Genomic DNA, 16,524 nt, shown 5'->3' on the forward strand with positions numbered 1-16,524 from the left:
CTACTTCTGCAGAACCCTTCATATCAGTCTAACCCTTTTATTCCATTGTTTTTTTCCATGCCCTCCCCCAAAAAACAGGTCCCAAACCACTTCATAACCAAATTATTATGATAATCCTTTCAGACTATTCAGCACGTTGCTACCAGATTAAATGTCTCAAAATATAGTCTAAGTACCATTTCTGTCACGTCAGAACTCACAGGTCCTTAACTGCATCCCATTACTTCATGAGGTGCAAGCCCTGGTGGCACAGTGGTTAAGCCACTTGGCTGCTAACTGAAACCTGGGCAGCACAAACCTACCTAATGGCTCCACAGCAAAAAGACCTGGCAATCTGCTCCTGTAAAGATTACAGCCTAGAAAACCCTATGGGGCAGTTCTACTTTGTCACGTGGGGTTACTATGAGTCGGAATCAACTCAGTACCCAATAACAACAAGAGCTTAATGAGGTAAAGTACGTATTTTTTGGTTTGCTAATCAAGTGGTTAGCAGTAGGGACTCAACCTACCTTCCAGTCCCTTTTTTCTCTTTTCTTCCATCTATACTTCAACCAGACTATTCATGTTCCCTTCTCCCTAAGTATGCCCGAAGGTTTATTGAGTTTGACATTTTACTCACGTTGTCTTGAATACCCACCTCTTCACCACTATTCATTTTTGTCTGTTAAAATCGTACATTCTTTTGAGAGTGGTAGCAAACGCAATGTCTCATATTTACAATTAACTGTGATGCCTTGCTCCTTTTAGCCCCATGGCCCTATAATTTCTCTATTTGTTGTACTTGTTTTAAATATTCCCTACCTGGCATGTGAAATATTATTGGTCATCACCACTAATATTAAAGGGAAATAAAGAGATTACTCTAGAGTTAGTAGTTTTGGGGAGTACATGAAGCTTGTGATGGAGATAAGTTTTATGTCCAGCGCTCCCGCAGACTTTTTTTGTGATAGCGCACATAATGCCTTAAATAAAACCAACTATTATAAATCCAAAGCAGTAAGTGATGAAGTTTTAGAGATGATTCCTTTCATTCGTTTGTTTATGACAAACTTTCTGTCTTCGAAGGTTAAAGCAGTCAAGGTGGGCCATGTTCTGGTGGTGGATGAGGCAGACAAGGCTCCAACAAACGTCACCTGTATTTTAAAAACTCTAGTGGAAAATGGAGAAATGATTCTAGCAGATGGACGACGCATTGTTGCAAGTGAGTACAAAATAAGCAACTTTTTCCTTTAACAAATGAAAAATATTACATCTCTGGTAAGAAAGCCACAGACTTAGCTGGCACCTTGTAATAAGCAACAAGCCCAGGTTCAATGTTACTCAAATTGTCTGTTTTGACAGTCATTTATAAAAACTAATACTTTTGAATCTAGCTTCATCAGTTTCATTTTTTGTAGCCAGAGAACATCTCTTAAAATTTCAAAAGTAGGAGTCAGACAAACAGCTTCATATTTTTTACTTAGAGAATACCAACACACTGGCCTTATTATGTTCTTCTTTCAGTTATTTGTATGATTTATTTTTTTCTTGCTGTCTGAAATTTTTTTAACATCTCTGGCATATTTTTAGTAAAATCTACTCATAATATTAAAACCAAGTTTTGGGGTACCTCATACCACCAAGAAACAAGAGCCAGGAGAATAGTGTGTCCTTTGGACCTGGGGCCCCTGTGCTGAGAAGCTCCTCTGCCAGGGGAAGATTGATGACAAGGACCTTCCTCCAGAGGCGACAGAGAAAGCCTTCCCCTGGAGCTGATGCCCTGAAATTGAACTTTTAGCTTACTAGACTGTGAGAAAATAAATTTCTCTTTTTAAAGCCAAATAAGACCAAACAAACCAAGTTTTAGTATTATGACATTTTATTGTATATTATGTATAGTGTGTATTTATATGCATATATATACGTGTATGTGTATTTATACACATATACGTACATAAAAACATTACACATACATACCCCAGGAAAAAGTTATACTTGAATCATCCTGTGTTGTGAATTGTCTTCTTTCTATTCTTTTTGTGGGGCGGGGGGGGCACGGCTAGGGAAAATGTCGATAGGTGAACCTCATCAGTCTATTTAACCTACAAAGGAAAATTACGTTTGTTGAATGCAATGTGAGAACATCTCTAGTTTTTAATTTCAAATTTTTGTGTCCCGAGAAGACTTGAAAATCTAGAACTAGCCTTTGAAAATATGTAGCCAATAGCAGGACAACCAGACAAGTTGAAACTGATAACCAAAATCTTCAATACTAAAAGAGCCGTAAAGAGGGAGCCGTTAAGAGCTGGTGCCCTGAATTTGGATTTCTAGCCTACTAGTCTGTGAAAGAATAAACTTCTGTTTATTAAACTAAAAAAAAAAAAGAGGGCTCCACTGAAAACATACCAGTGCGTCACTGCAGAGATGTCGCCCTTGGACACCGTCATTGCAAAATTGCCATTTTTGAGCCTAGGAAACGAGTACCAATAAAAGTATTCTAATATTTCAGTTACACAAGTGAATTTATTGGAAAACGACAATTTGCGTTAGACAACCCTGAATGCTGTCTCTTAAAAGGCCACTGAGACCTGTAGGATTAGAATTCCATCTCCCCATTTTAGAGACAGCATGAAGACTGTGAAATGGAAAGGAAGAAAGAGTTGCTGAAACAAAATCGCAGTTAGGAGTGATTATCTCTGTGTAACCCTCACATTCTCTGATACGATTCAGAAGGATAGTCCAGAAATAAAGGAGTCATCATAATTTTCAAAGTCAAGCGTACTTGGAGTGACATTTTAAAATGAGAGCCTTTGATGTTCTTTTGAATGTGTTTTCCTAAACCATTACTTCTAGAGCTGTTTTTTATTTTCTTTAATTTTCATTTTTTATTGTTTTAATTAGATTTTGCCAGTGGCCACCTACCCTTCTTACTTGCCACTACTAAAATTAATGAGGGTCAAGCAGTAAAACTATTGGTTGTAGTAGCATATGAATACTTGGCAGGTTGAAAGATTTCTTTTTGGTGCCATAAAAATTACAAGTGTAGGTTTTTGCAGACTTACCTCAAATAAAAACATAGGTGTTTCACAACTGTCATTTTAAAAGATGGACAACCTAAGGCTAGGATTTAAATAAACCCAGATGGCAAGTGTTTCTTCTCAAAAATTTTGCTATCTTAAGTTATTGTTTGAACTAGCAGTTCTATCTGAAAGATACACCAGTCATGTACACCATTACATAAAATGTAATATCCGTCCCTTTAGTACCTTAAGCAATTGCACAAAGAAAGCGCCAGTCAACTTGAGATCCCTTATTTTTAAGAATTCAAATTCAAGTAGAAACCCTTGTTTGGAAATAAACTAACAGTGCCCAAATGAGCTGCCTAGATTTTTAAGACCTTAATTCTATATGGTTAGGTCACAATGTGCACAGTCTAACCATAATTCTCTTCCTATCTGGACAATGGCAGGCTATGTAGAAAATGATACAGCTGATTTGATGAAAACTAGAGAATGTGTGGATTATCCCTTGGGTATTCCTTGGATTATTCCATGTTATGGAATCTTAACTTTTTTTTTTTTTTGTAAAGGATGACAACATCTCAAGCCAGGTTTAAGCATTGTATGACAAAACTTGGACATTTGCTTTTTAGATGTACATTGAATTTGCATGAAAATGCAAGTTGCTGTACAATTTGGTATATGCTGTATCAGTCTTTTTTTAAGCAAATAATTGTGCAGTGTGACTACGTATATTATTTTAAAGGCTGTAACTTGATATTCTTGAGAATGATTAAATATCAATAGAGGATAAATAGTAAGAAATTTTGTTTTCCAGATTCTGCTAATGTGAATGGAAGAGAAAATGTTGTCGTGATTCATCCAGATTTTAGGATGATCGTTCTGGCCAACAGACCTGGATTTCCTTTCCTAGGCAATGATTTCTTCGGTACTTTAGGTAAAAAGAACAATGATAGTAACAACAACAATAGCAATAACAATAACGCTGTTCTCTTTGTAACAATGCTGTAATGGCCACCAGTGAGTGCTTACCATGTGTTCTGCTGTGTAATCATCAGAACCACCTTGTGTGTATATTTGTTCCCCCCACTTTAGAGAAGGAGAGTGTCTGATACAGAGACTGAATATAGAGTCAAGGAGTATATTTTAGTGTTTGGTTTTTGCCACATCCCTTAATTATAAAAAGATTTGAGGTCAGCTCTGAGGAGATTGATTCACACTGATGGGAGAGGCCCTGGAATAAACTTACTCATCAGGAGACTTTAGGGAGGACTCTCATACTCACCATGAAGCAGGCCTGCTCTCCCAGTCTGACCCCCAAACCGTGGATCTGTGCAACAAGTACTCATTGAGCAGCCTTATAGACTAACGCAGGTTAGGTTCTGTGTTTTTTACTAAAAGCATAAAGCATTATTCTAATAACAAGTAAAAATGATGATGGTGATGACAGTAGTAATAATAAATATAATAATAATAATACACATTGAGCCCCTACTGAGAGCTGAACACTGTTTTAAGCACTTCACATGGATTAACTCATATAATCTTGCCTTCATTTTAAGAGGAAGAAACTAAGGTACAGAGAGATTAAGTAATTTGCCCAAGATTGCAAAGCTGACAGGTTAACAGGGCTCTTTTTGAACCCAGGAAGTATGGGTCCAGAATCTTTGCTCTTTACCATTTCATTATACTATCTTGAGGAGTTTAAATGCACAGTGCACAGGTGTATGTATATCGTATGTAAGACAAAGAAGACCACAAGGACATACTTGCGTATCAAAATGTACAATACAGGCACCAGGGCTTAAAAAAAAAATCAAAGGAGTCAAGGCTTCATTGTGCATGGGTATTTTAATTTAATATTTTGAATAGTTAATACAGTCCCACGGTTTATAAAATAATAAATGAAAACCAAATACCCATTTCCGTCAATTCGATTCCTACTCATAGTGACCATATAGGACAGAATAGAACTGCCCCATAGGGCTTCCAGGGAGTGCGTGGTGGATTCGAACTGCCAACCTTTTGGTTAGCAGCTGAACTCTTAACCGCTACGCCACCAGAGTTTCCAGCGATCCTATAGGACAGAGTAAAACTGCCCCATAGAGTTTCCAAGGAGTGGCTGGTGGATTCGAACTGCTGACCTTTGATTAGCAGCAGAGCTCTTAACCACTGTGCCACCAGCACTCCAAACAGTAAATGTGCAAGTCAATGCTCCTGTATCTGATCCACATTTGCCCTCGTCCCAATCCCCCTGTAAGAGGTAACCTTTTTTTTTTATTGCTTCCTTTGCTTCTTTCTGCTTAATCAAGCAAATGTGAATGTAGATTCTTTTTTTTTTTTTCTCTCTCTCTCTTTTCACACAAAAGGTAGCAGATTATACAGACTGTTACCACATATTTTTTACCCAAAAATATGTCCTGGAGAACTTGCTTTATCGGTGCATACAGCGCCTCCTTGTTCTCTCTCTCTCTTTTTTGATAGCTGTGTTTTATGGAATATAGGAAACCCTGGTGGTGTAGTGGTTAAGTGCTATGGCTGCCAACCAAAGGGTTAGCAGTTGGAATCCACCAGGTAGGTGCTCCTTGGAAACCCAACGGGACAGTTCTGCTTTGCCCTGTAGGGTCACTATGAGCCGGAATCGACTTGACGGCAACAGGTTTTGGTTTTAGTGGATATTTAGATTGTTTTCTGCCTTTCACTCTTACAAACAATGTGAAGTAATACCTTGTATATACGTAATTTCTCACATGCACAGGTATGGTCAAGAGTAAAATGCATACCTGACTAGGTGTCCTCTTTTTCTAAAATGAACATATTAGATAATGCAGGTTTATTTTCTTTAAATTCCTTTGGTCCCTGGTCTCTTGGATTATGAATCAGTAGAACTATACAAACTTCTTTTAATTAAATGTTTTAACAGCTTTATTGAAGTAGAGTTTACATACAATAAACTGCACATACTTAAGGCATACAGTTTTGTAAGTTTTGACATGTGTGTACACCTATGAAATCATCACCATCGTTAAGATAATGAACATATTCATCATCCCAGGAAGTTTTCTTGTACACCTTTATGAGATCCCTCCTTCTGCCCTTCCATGCCACTCTGCCTTTCCTGGCAACCACTGATCTGCTTTTTGTCACTTTAGATTACTTTGCGTTTTCAGTTTTATGTAAATGGAATCACATAGCATACACCCTTCTTTGTCTGGCTTCTTTTACTCAGCATGATTATTTTGAGACTTATCCATGTCGTTGTGTGTATCAATAGTTTGTTCCCTTCTATTGCTGAGTACTATTCCATCGTGTGTATACACAGCAATTTCTTCACTCACTCACCTGTTCGTGGTCAACAGTTCCTGGCTATTACAAAGGAAGTCTTTGTGAGCATTCATGGGTAAGCCTTTGTATGCACTTATGGCTTCAGTACTCTTGGGTAAAGATCTAGGCATGGAATGGCGGGATCAATATCTAGGCATGGAATGGCGGGATCATTTGGTTGTTGTTGTTAGGTGCCGTTGAGTCAGTTCCAGCTCATAGTGACCCTGTGTACAACAGAACGAAACACCACCTGGGCCTGCACCATCCTCATGATTGTTGTTATACTTGAGACCACTGTTGCAACCGCTGTGTCAGTCCATCTCATTAAGGGTCTTCCTCTTTTTCGCTGACCCTTTACTTTACCAGCATGATGTCCTTCTCCAGGGACTGGTCCCTCCTGGTAATGTGTCCAAACTATGAGAGATGAAGTCTTGCCATCCTTACTTCTAAGGAACATTCTGCCTGTACTTCTTCCAAGACAGCTGTGTTCATTCTTCTGGCACTCCATGGTATATTCAGTATTCTTCACCAGCACCATAATTCAAAGGCATCAATTCTTCTTCGGTCTTCCTTATTCGTTTCCCAGCTTTCGCATGCATATGAGGCGATTGAAAATACCATGGCTTGGGTCAGGCCTTAGTTCTTAAGTGACATCTTACTGTAGGCATATATTTAACTTTTGGGGAAACGGCCAAACTGTTTCCAAAGCAGTTGTGCCATTTTACATTCCCACCAGTAGTGTATGAGAGTTCCAGTTCATGAGAAATTCACTCCTGTTTTGAGTATAGGTTATATTTTTTTAGTACATTATCAGTTGCCTATATTACAGATGAAATATTATGTTTCCAAAATCCTTTTTCTTCCCTTTAATTCAGACAATGTCTTTGCAGATTTCTTTCCCAAAACGAACCTAAAGAATATTGTAGCAATATAAATTGTTTAGAGAATCATGATACTAACTCCTCTGTTTTTAGTATACATTAAGTAACATTCATATGAGATAGATGTATATAACTTCTGAGAATATTCAAGATTTGTTAAAGTTAAAAAGGCAGTCTCAGAACCATATGAATAGTATTTTCCCATTAATGGAAAAAGAATAAGTCACCAAAACTTTAAAAAAAAATACTAATACATGTTTGGAAGAATAAATACACTGAACCGTTAACACTGGGTGCCTGTGGAAGGAAGTGGTATTGGCAGAAACACAAAGGCAACTTCCCCTTTTTACTCCTTATATTTGAGTACCTCCCAGTGAGCGTATGTTTATTATGTAATTTTGTTTTCAGAAAAAATATCCATGCAGAATAAAGCACACATCACCCAGTTTCCTCTTCTTCTGCTTTCTTCGTTGGCGTTCTTCTCTCTACCATCCTTTTGTTGGATGGACTTCCGTGCAGTGTTACAGATGTAAAAATACAAGTGTTTTGATGAGTAACCAGTGGCTCTTTAAACCATTATTCCATTTTGCCCTTGGCGTTGTAATGGTTTAAGTTGCACGTTCAAAGTGAATCTTTATGTTTTTCAGGTGACATTTTTAGCTGCCATGCAATTGATAATCCCAAACCCCACTCGGAGCTTGAGATGCTCAGACAGTACGGACCAGATGTGCCCGAGCCAATTCTTCAGAAGCTCGTGGCTGCCTTTGGAGAGCTGAGGAGCTTGGCTGACCAGGGGATTATTAACTATCCTTATTCTACCAGAGAAGTCGTCAACATAGTCAAACATTTACAGGTATGGCACACACCTGTGCATAAAGCTTTCGAAGATGCCATCAGTCTGGCTTTCTCCAACTGTGTCATTTTCACCAGGTCTTTCAATTTCTATAAATAACATAATGGTACAGATGACATGAAGTGTTTGTGATCTAAATTATAAATCTGGAAGGCCGATGAAAATTACCTGTTCAACCATTGAATTGAATTTGACAAGGTTCTACTCCATGGCTGCTACCAAGGAGCTAGGATATTTAGTGCAGATTTTTATTTATTTTGGGGTTGAGGGGGCAGCAGGTGAGAGAGTGGAGAAACCTTCCTATTGTTTGACTTTCTACAACAATCATATGGTATCTGTGTAAAAAATATTTTCATTTTGAAAGCAAAAGACTTGGAGATAAAAAGCAAAGTAGGAACTGAACTAATGGTATTGACTATATACCTGTAAATATTACAAAGAAGTTTTACAAGATACAATTAAGTGGGCATGAGAATGAAATTCCTTGAGGCCATGTACAGTGTATAGTTTACCTTGGTAAACAAAACAAAAATACATGTAAATTCTACTTATATTGCAAATAATGGTCTCTAAAATAGTCACTTTCTAATGATTTTTGACATCTGGCCCATCCCCAACACTCTAAGAAAGAAAAATAGAAATCCTTATTCTGCATATAAAGCCCTGATAAATCCAGTTCATCCAGCTCAGATCACAGTTCCTAAAGAAAATCAATGCAGGGTCAGTAACAGATCCGGAGGACACCAGCAGTGTAAATTCAGCTGTTTTTTCCCCTCTGCTATTCCTTATTTCTCTATCCTCTGTGCTTTTGATGTTCTCCTTCCCTTCTTTTCTTGTTCCTTAATCTTTTTCCATTTATTCATAGATCTGTGACTTCTCTAAATACTTCTGTGTAAATATTCACCACTCTGCTTTACTGACATAGCATCTTTACATTGGTCCATCAGGTGTTCCTTTTAAAGGCAGGAGATTTCCAAGAGCAGTGGAAGTCACAGCTTCAACATTTTAAATAAGAAGCTGCTCTCCCCCCATCCCCCAACTCTAATATTTATTCAAAGAGGAAGATAGTGTTAAGTCATGTGAGCAAACGTTAAAAGAGAAAGATGTATATATTCCTACTCTCTGGTGATCAGATTTAAAAAAAAAAAAAACAACCGAAACCCGTTGCTTTTGAGTCGATTCTGATAGGCTAGAGTAGAACTGCCCCATAGGGTTTCCAAGGAGTGGGTGGTGGGTTTGAACTGCCAGCCTTTTGGTTAGCAGCTGAGCTCTTAACCACTGTGTGACCAGGGCTCCAGTTATCTGATAACGGCCAGTAAATTTCTATGAAAGCTCAGTTGAATATTATTGTTCTATCAGTTTTATAAATCTGTATTAAATTCTGTATTTTATTGAAGGTGTAATGAGGAATTCTTTTTGTTTTTTAACACAGAAATTTCCCACTGAAGGTCTCTCCAGTGTGGTTAGGAATGTGTTTGACTTTGATTCCTACAACAACGACATGAGGGAGATTTTGATTAGCACTTTGCACAAATACGGCATACCTATCGGAGCAAAACCCACAAGTGTGCAGCTGGCAAAGGAGTAAGGCAAACTCGCTGTTGTTGATTACGTACTCTTATGAGCATTACTGTTCTGATTGTCAAATGCTGATAATTCTCAATCTACTGCTATACTCTATTAATAAACGGGGTTGATGTGGAAATTACTTATCTCCACAAATAAACTCTTCAAATATATTCTGCTATTTGCTGGCTGGTCTTCAGTTAAATAGCATTATTCATAGGCCCGTGAATTGAGAATTTTAATTATTTTGAATCTGCCACGAGTAGACATAATGTAATCAAATAAAGGGAAATATTTGTTGAACAGCCTTGGCCCTTTTGTTGAATTACTAGGGGCCCCATCATTTCCCAACCCAGTGTCAAATCACTGTGCAAACATGAAAGCTCCGTAAAGGGGTTGTATGCATTCAGTTAAGATTTTCTTATTTATGTCATCAGGTATTTTTCTTTGGTAGTTTGTTAAATTCATTACCCTGTTAACTTAGATTAGGTTTTTGGTTACTTCTTTCAACTGGAAGAACAAATGGGTTTGATTTTCACTTGGGCCAGTTGCCTGCTTTTCGTTTTGTAATCACTGGCTACCTACTTATCCTACTAAAGAGTCTTGCAGATACATTGTTGACGAGAAAGAGTGCACAAAGTTTACCAGTAAAGTGATTAAAATCAGTACAGATTTACTGCTATAACTGAAGAAAGAGTTTTATGTATGCATATGTTAATGATAAAACATCTAATGCTATCATTCTCTATACAAAATAGCCAATTATCACAAATTCCCAAAGGATAATTATTACCTTTAAAGTAAATTATTATTCAACTTTAACCTCATATAGGAGGAACTGTCTACTTTTCCTTAGAAGAAGTTTGTTCAATACAACTCATTATTTAGTTCAGCTGTTAGTTCACATAGCTTCTGAGTGTATACATCCTTATTTATTTATTCTTTGAAGTCATTGTGAAAACTTACCAGAACATATGCCAATAAAAATAAATTATTAAAGTATTATGAATTTCTTAAAGAGAAACAAATATTTCCCTTTTGTGGTAAAAGCATAAGATGGAGTTATGTTAAAAGTTATCAGTATTTTTGTTTATGTTATTAATGAATGAGTAAATTCTTTTCAAGAAGAGTGATTTGTTGTCATTTGCTTTTCTGTGTATAGTACTATTTTATTGACTGACTAGTATTCCTTATGGGCATTTTGAAATTAGGCTGATAATTAAATGGGCATGGCGTATCTTTTAAGGAGCTGTGGTTGCACAGTGGTTAAGCGCATGGCTGCTAACTGAAAGATCAGCTGTTGGAATCCACTAGCCACTTGGAGGGAGAAAAGACTTGGCGATCTGTTTCTGTAAAGATTACATCCCTGGGAACTCTATAGGGAGTTTCTACTCTGTCTTACAGGGTCACTGTGAGTCGAAATTGACTCATTGGCAATGGGTTTAACATATCTTCCAAGTTAGAGAGTTCAAGAAATTGACTTTAATATGCAAATTCTATTAGTACTCATGTTTTTTTATTTCCTTTTTGTTTTTAATTGGGATATAGGGTGGTTTTTATTACCACTAACAAATTTACAAAATTAGAGTTTTAACTTCATGGAAACCAGGCTTGTGATTTAAAATTAGCTTTTCTTGTACTCTTACACAACTTGAGATAAAACTTAAAATACATGTTGGTGGGTAAGATCAATCGTAAGAGAATTTGATAATTTTAGTTTCTGAAGAAGACAGATAAAATGGTTGAACTAGTCATTATTTCCCTTACTTTTAACTGAAAAAATCTTGTTAGGACATGCTAATTCTTGCCATGGCGGCTTAATTCCAACTCTAGTACTTACTCATGAGTGGAATCAAAAGTATATTGAACGTGGAAACAATATGGTCACACTTATGCCTAAGATGGGGCTGGAAACTAGTTGTCCACCCACTGCATCTAGCTAAAAATAGGCTTACAGCAGATGTGGACGATGAGTGATTTTCCCATCGAGTAGGGGTGATAATGTGGACGATGAGTGATTTTCCCATCGAGTAGGGGTGATAGTTGGCTATAATTTGTACAACCATCCAAAGCATTTTTCCTCATCTGTAGGTTGCAATGGCTTAGGCAGCTCAAAAGCAATGATGTCATTGTATTGCCCTTTAGTGAAATCCACCGGTTCCACACCACTATGTCTATCAAATTATCAGCCTTGTACTTAAGGTAGCGTCGTAAAGTAAAAAAACAATGGCCTGGGTATTTAGCAGTCCTGCATTCATCCTGTATGCATGTGACAATATGCTTTTGTTTGGGTGTTTGGCCTGAATTCTGTTACTTTTTTTTTCCCCCCCAACAATGACATTTGAAACCCATGAGCCCAATTTTTTTTTTAAGAGTTCAGATTTTAACTCAAGTCTTCCTATCTTTGCTTATAGTACTGCCTTCCAAGCAGATGAGGACAGAGGCCTGCCCTCAAAGAGCTCACAGTTTAACCTTGGTCATGTGATTTTGGACGTTAATTTAACCAAATGGGTGCCCCGCTGGTAAAATGAGGGCATTTTGTTATAGATAGGATAGCCATATAATTGACCATCCCAAACAGGACACGCTTGAGAATGAAAAAAGAGCTATTAACAATTACTGTGCAACAAGAGCTGTAAACTAAGGCTGTCCTAGGCAAGCTAGACTATATGGCACCGTCATTATAGAAGTTCACTAAGGGTCCCTCCTAGTCTAACATCTTTGCATTTTAAATGTGATTTTAATATTCCTCTCATCTGCAAAACAGAAACAAAGTAAAACAAAAAATAAGTGATACACTTTCCTTTTTCTTCTGCAGTCGCACACTGTTGATTGCAATCACAGAGACCTTAGAGGAGGTAAAGTTGTCTCCACGCGGTCTTATGATTTGACTTTGACTCTATCTTACTAGACCTTTTGCTAACCTCAGTTCTTCCAGGCTGGTTCTGCCCACCTCTGTGGACACTGTGTTAGTGGGGAAGATCCACATTGGATTTCAGTGCCTAAGGAAGAAAGATGGAAACCCTGGTGATGTAGTGGTTAAGTGCTACGACTGTTAAGCAAAAAGGTTGGCAGTTCGAACCCACCAGGCGCTCCTTAGAACTCTTTGGGGCAGTTCTACTCTGTACTATAGGGTCGCTATGAGTCGGAATCTACTCAATGGCAACAGGTTTTTTTTTTGGGGGGGGGTAAGGAAGAAGATAAAATTGGTGTAATTGCTATTAATATCCTTTTTTGTCTGAATGAAAAATTCTTGCTAAACTGTTAATTTTCTTGTTCTCTAATCCAACTATCATGCTTATTGGATGGGAGCAAAATTACATGGACTCTGCAACAAGGCAGTGATACATTTAGGATGGAGATGGACAAATAATCAGTCACCCACTCCGTATAGCTAAAAAGAGATATAAGGCAGATGTGCCAGAAGGGAAGTTTTCACCTGGGTGAAGATGGTACCAGACCACTATTGGTACACTCATCTGCAGCATCATCTTCCTCAACTGAAGTCAGAATACGCTTTGGCTGTTCAGGACTGCTGGTGGCCTTTTAGTGCCTTTTCGTGAAATTTCCAAAAGAAAGATGCTGTCACTTTCCCTTTTGTTCTGAACAGCCCAGTATTGGTCGCTATCTCATAGGTCTCTGCACGTTTTAAAAAGGGCCAATGTGACATTATGACGTGAATTTGACTTGTCTTCTTTACTAACCCTTTGCTAAACCTGATTGTTTTAGGCTGAGTCTTATTGTGTAATTATTTTGCCTTGTCTGATCCTGCCATGATCCAGCTCTTCTTGCTGATCCACAGGTGTATTCCCAGATCTTAGGACTGGAATCAGAACTGGCTGACTAGACCCTCACACTGCATATACCTCTTCCCTCTAGCAGTTCCTCAGAGTATTGATTAGGCCCCCTTTTCAATTTCTACTACATGGGAAAAGACATGCCAAAGGGCTAGTGATCACAAGCACATAAAGAGACACACTGGGAGAAGTTATGCACATTGTGTTTAAAAATGTAAATAACATGTTTTATATGGGATTTGAATTTAATTTGTTGACATTTGTCTTATAGAAAAACAACTAGTTGAAACAACTGATCTGTGCACGGATGCTAATCTCATCTTCTTGGTACTGTAGGCAGAAATAGAAGGACTTGGGTTACAATCCCAACTCTTAAAAAAACTGGGCTCATGGACAGAGCTGAAGAAAAATGTGAAACAGAACTCAAATTCATGTAAAACCACCAGACTTTAATGGATAGACAGAGACTGAAGGAACCCCTGAAACTGTGGCCCCCAGATACACTGTTAACCCGGAACTGAAGCCATTCCTGAGGTCCACTCTTCAGACAAAGATTGGACAGAATTATAAAACAAAAAATAATACATGCAAGGAATGTGCTTCTTAGTTCAATCAGATACACATGATCAAATGGGCAGCTCCTGTCCAAAAGCAGGGTAAGAAGGCAGAAAGGGACAGGAACTGGCCAAATGGACTCAGGGAGCCGGGGGTGGAATGGGGGAATGTGCTGGCACATTGTGGGGATTGCAACTAATGTCACAGAACAGTATGTGTATAAGTTTTTGTATGAGGAAAAAAAAAACTGGGCTTATGAGTTTCAAATATCATTGGAAAAAATATATAATAATAGAAATTGGACCAAACACTTAAAAGTGGAGATAGCTATAGATAAAAATTTCAAAGCAACGTTTGCTTGTTTTTCCCTCTAGTGAACTTTTATCTGAACCTGTTTATAAATTTTGGAGTAAACATACTGCTAGCACATGAGCACTTACAAAATAAAAAGTGCATTTCAGAATAATGTATGAACTCTGTCGTGCATGTTGTTTTAAAGGAAGAAAAAAAATATTTTCTTTTTCTGTACTCCCATTTTAAGTGACATACAATATTTTATCTTAAGTTTGTATGTCACTCTACTTGACAGTTCTGGAAGATGAGAGAACTGTCATTTCATAGATTTATAATGGAATGTAAGTACTCTCCTCCTAAATACAATAATTGGAGCCCTGGTGGCACAGTGATTAAGAGCTCAGCTGCTAACCAAAAGATCAGTAGTTTGAATCCACCAGCTACTCCTTGGAAACCGTATCTGGCAGTTCTGCTCTACCCTATAGGGTCTCTGTGAGTTGGAATCGACTCAACAGCAATGGGTTTAGTTTTTTTGGAAATACAGTAATTATGACAAACCTGCTGCAAAAGTCCTCTTTAAAGTGTTAAAAAGCTAAGATGTCCCCTTGAGGACTAAGGTGATTCTGACAGGAGCCATGATATTTTCAATCACCTCATATGCATATGAAAGCTGGGCAATGAATAGGGAAGACTGAAGAAGAATTGATGCCTTTGGAGAAGAATATTGAGTATACCACCAACTGCCAGAAGAACGAACACATCTGTCTTGGAAGAAGTACAGCTAGAATGCTCCTTAGAAGCGAAAATGGCGAAACTTCATCTCACTTGCTTTGTACATATTATTAGGAGAGTCCTGTCACTGGAGAAGGACATCGTGCTTGGTAAAGTAGAGGGTCAGCAAAAAAGAGGAAAACCCTCAATGAGATGGATTGACACAGTGGCTGCAATAATGGGCTCAAACATAGCAAGGATTGTGAGGATGGCACAGGACTGGGTAGTGTTTTCTTCTGTTGTCCATAGGGTCACTATGAGTTGGAATGGACTTGACAGCACCTAACCTAATAACATTAATAATGATGATGATGGTAACAGAAACACTTACAGATGTTAACTATGTGCCAAGCACATTTCCAAGCAAAATTGCATGAATTTATATAACGCTTATAACAAGCCTATAATATAATGTTATGATAGCATATTACAGATGAGGGAAGTGAGGCATGAGAGAGTACATAATTTGCCCAAGGTCAGCAAGCTAATCAGGGGCAGAACTGGGATATGTGTAATATTAATTCCAACTCTCAGAATAATATAAGCTGATTGATAAGGAGTGATAGGCAATTTCTAGTCAGAATTAATCTTTAGATACTGGAAGTTGCCAATAATTGTGGTTAAAAAGGCAATAGGGTTTTATGTAATCAACTTGGAAATCATTATTGACCATGATGTCGTACATTACACAGATTCTTATTCAGAGAGTCGTGATAGGTTCAGATTCTTGGGTTTTGGTTATATTTCAAAATGAAAAATGAATTAATATAGAACGTTAGCACAACAGAGATCATTTTAGAGATAGCTTCATTCCCCCTTAAGCTTTCCTTTTTTGTGACATGATAGGGGATCATGAGATACAACACAAGGCAATTCATTTAGAAAAGCAAAAGCCCTACAAAACTTCATATGGCTATCATATATGAGAAGCATACTAGCCATCATTTCTTCCTGATTTGGAACACAAAAGGAATTTATGGAATCATCTCAAAAGATCGCAGTCATTTTAAAATAGATCCAACTGCTGAAAAATTACCTCTATGCTTTGAAGTTTTCTTCCACGTGTGTCTTTTTTTTGTCCCTGCCTCCTTCAGAGTCATTCTTGCCTATAAAATATTTAAGTGGTCTTCCTCCTCTTTGTTCTAAATTCTTTGCCATCAACTCTGTTCATTTCATGTTTAATGCTGCTTCTTGTTGTTGTTAGGTGCCGTCGAGTTGGTTTTGACTCATAGCAACCCTGTGCCCAACAGAATGAAACAGTACCGGGTCCTGAGCCATCCTTATAATCATTGCTATGCTTGAGCTCATTGTTGCAGCCACTGTGTCAATCCACCTCCTTGAGGGTCTGCCTCTTTTCCTCTGACCCTGTACTCTGCCAAGCATGATGTCCTTCTCCAGGGACTCATCCCTCCTGACAACATGTCCGAAGTATGTAAGACGCAGTCTCCCATCCTTGCCTCTAAGGAACATTCTGGCCGCACTTC

General features: G+C 38.0%; 1 protein-coding gene across 2 annotated transcripts in view; it reads left to right on the top strand.

The window, feature by feature from the left end:
- The window catches only part of VWA8 (von Willebrand factor A domain containing 8), a 481,697-nt gene that overhangs the window by 266,974 nt on the left and 198,199 nt on the right, over window positions 1–16,524 (top strand). For both annotated transcript variants that reach the window (XM_049853196.1, XM_049853197.1), the window contains exons 23-26: window positions 1,066–1,201; window positions 3,817–3,936; window positions 7,852–8,057; window positions 9,490–9,641. In XM_049853196.1, the coding sequence (XP_049709153.1) occupies window positions 1,066–1,201; window positions 3,817–3,936; window positions 7,852–8,057; window positions 9,490–9,641 (614 nt within the window). The remainder of the gene's footprint in view (window positions 1–1,065; window positions 1,202–3,816; window positions 3,937–7,851; window positions 8,058–9,489; window positions 9,642–16,524) is intronic.

The sequence above is a fragment of the Elephas maximus genome, chromosome 14, assembly GCF_024166365.1.
Source record: "Elephas maximus indicus isolate mEleMax1 chromosome 14, mEleMax1 primary haplotype, whole genome shotgun sequence".
NCBI lineage: Eukaryota > Metazoa > Chordata > Mammalia > Proboscidea > Elephantidae > Elephas > Elephas maximus.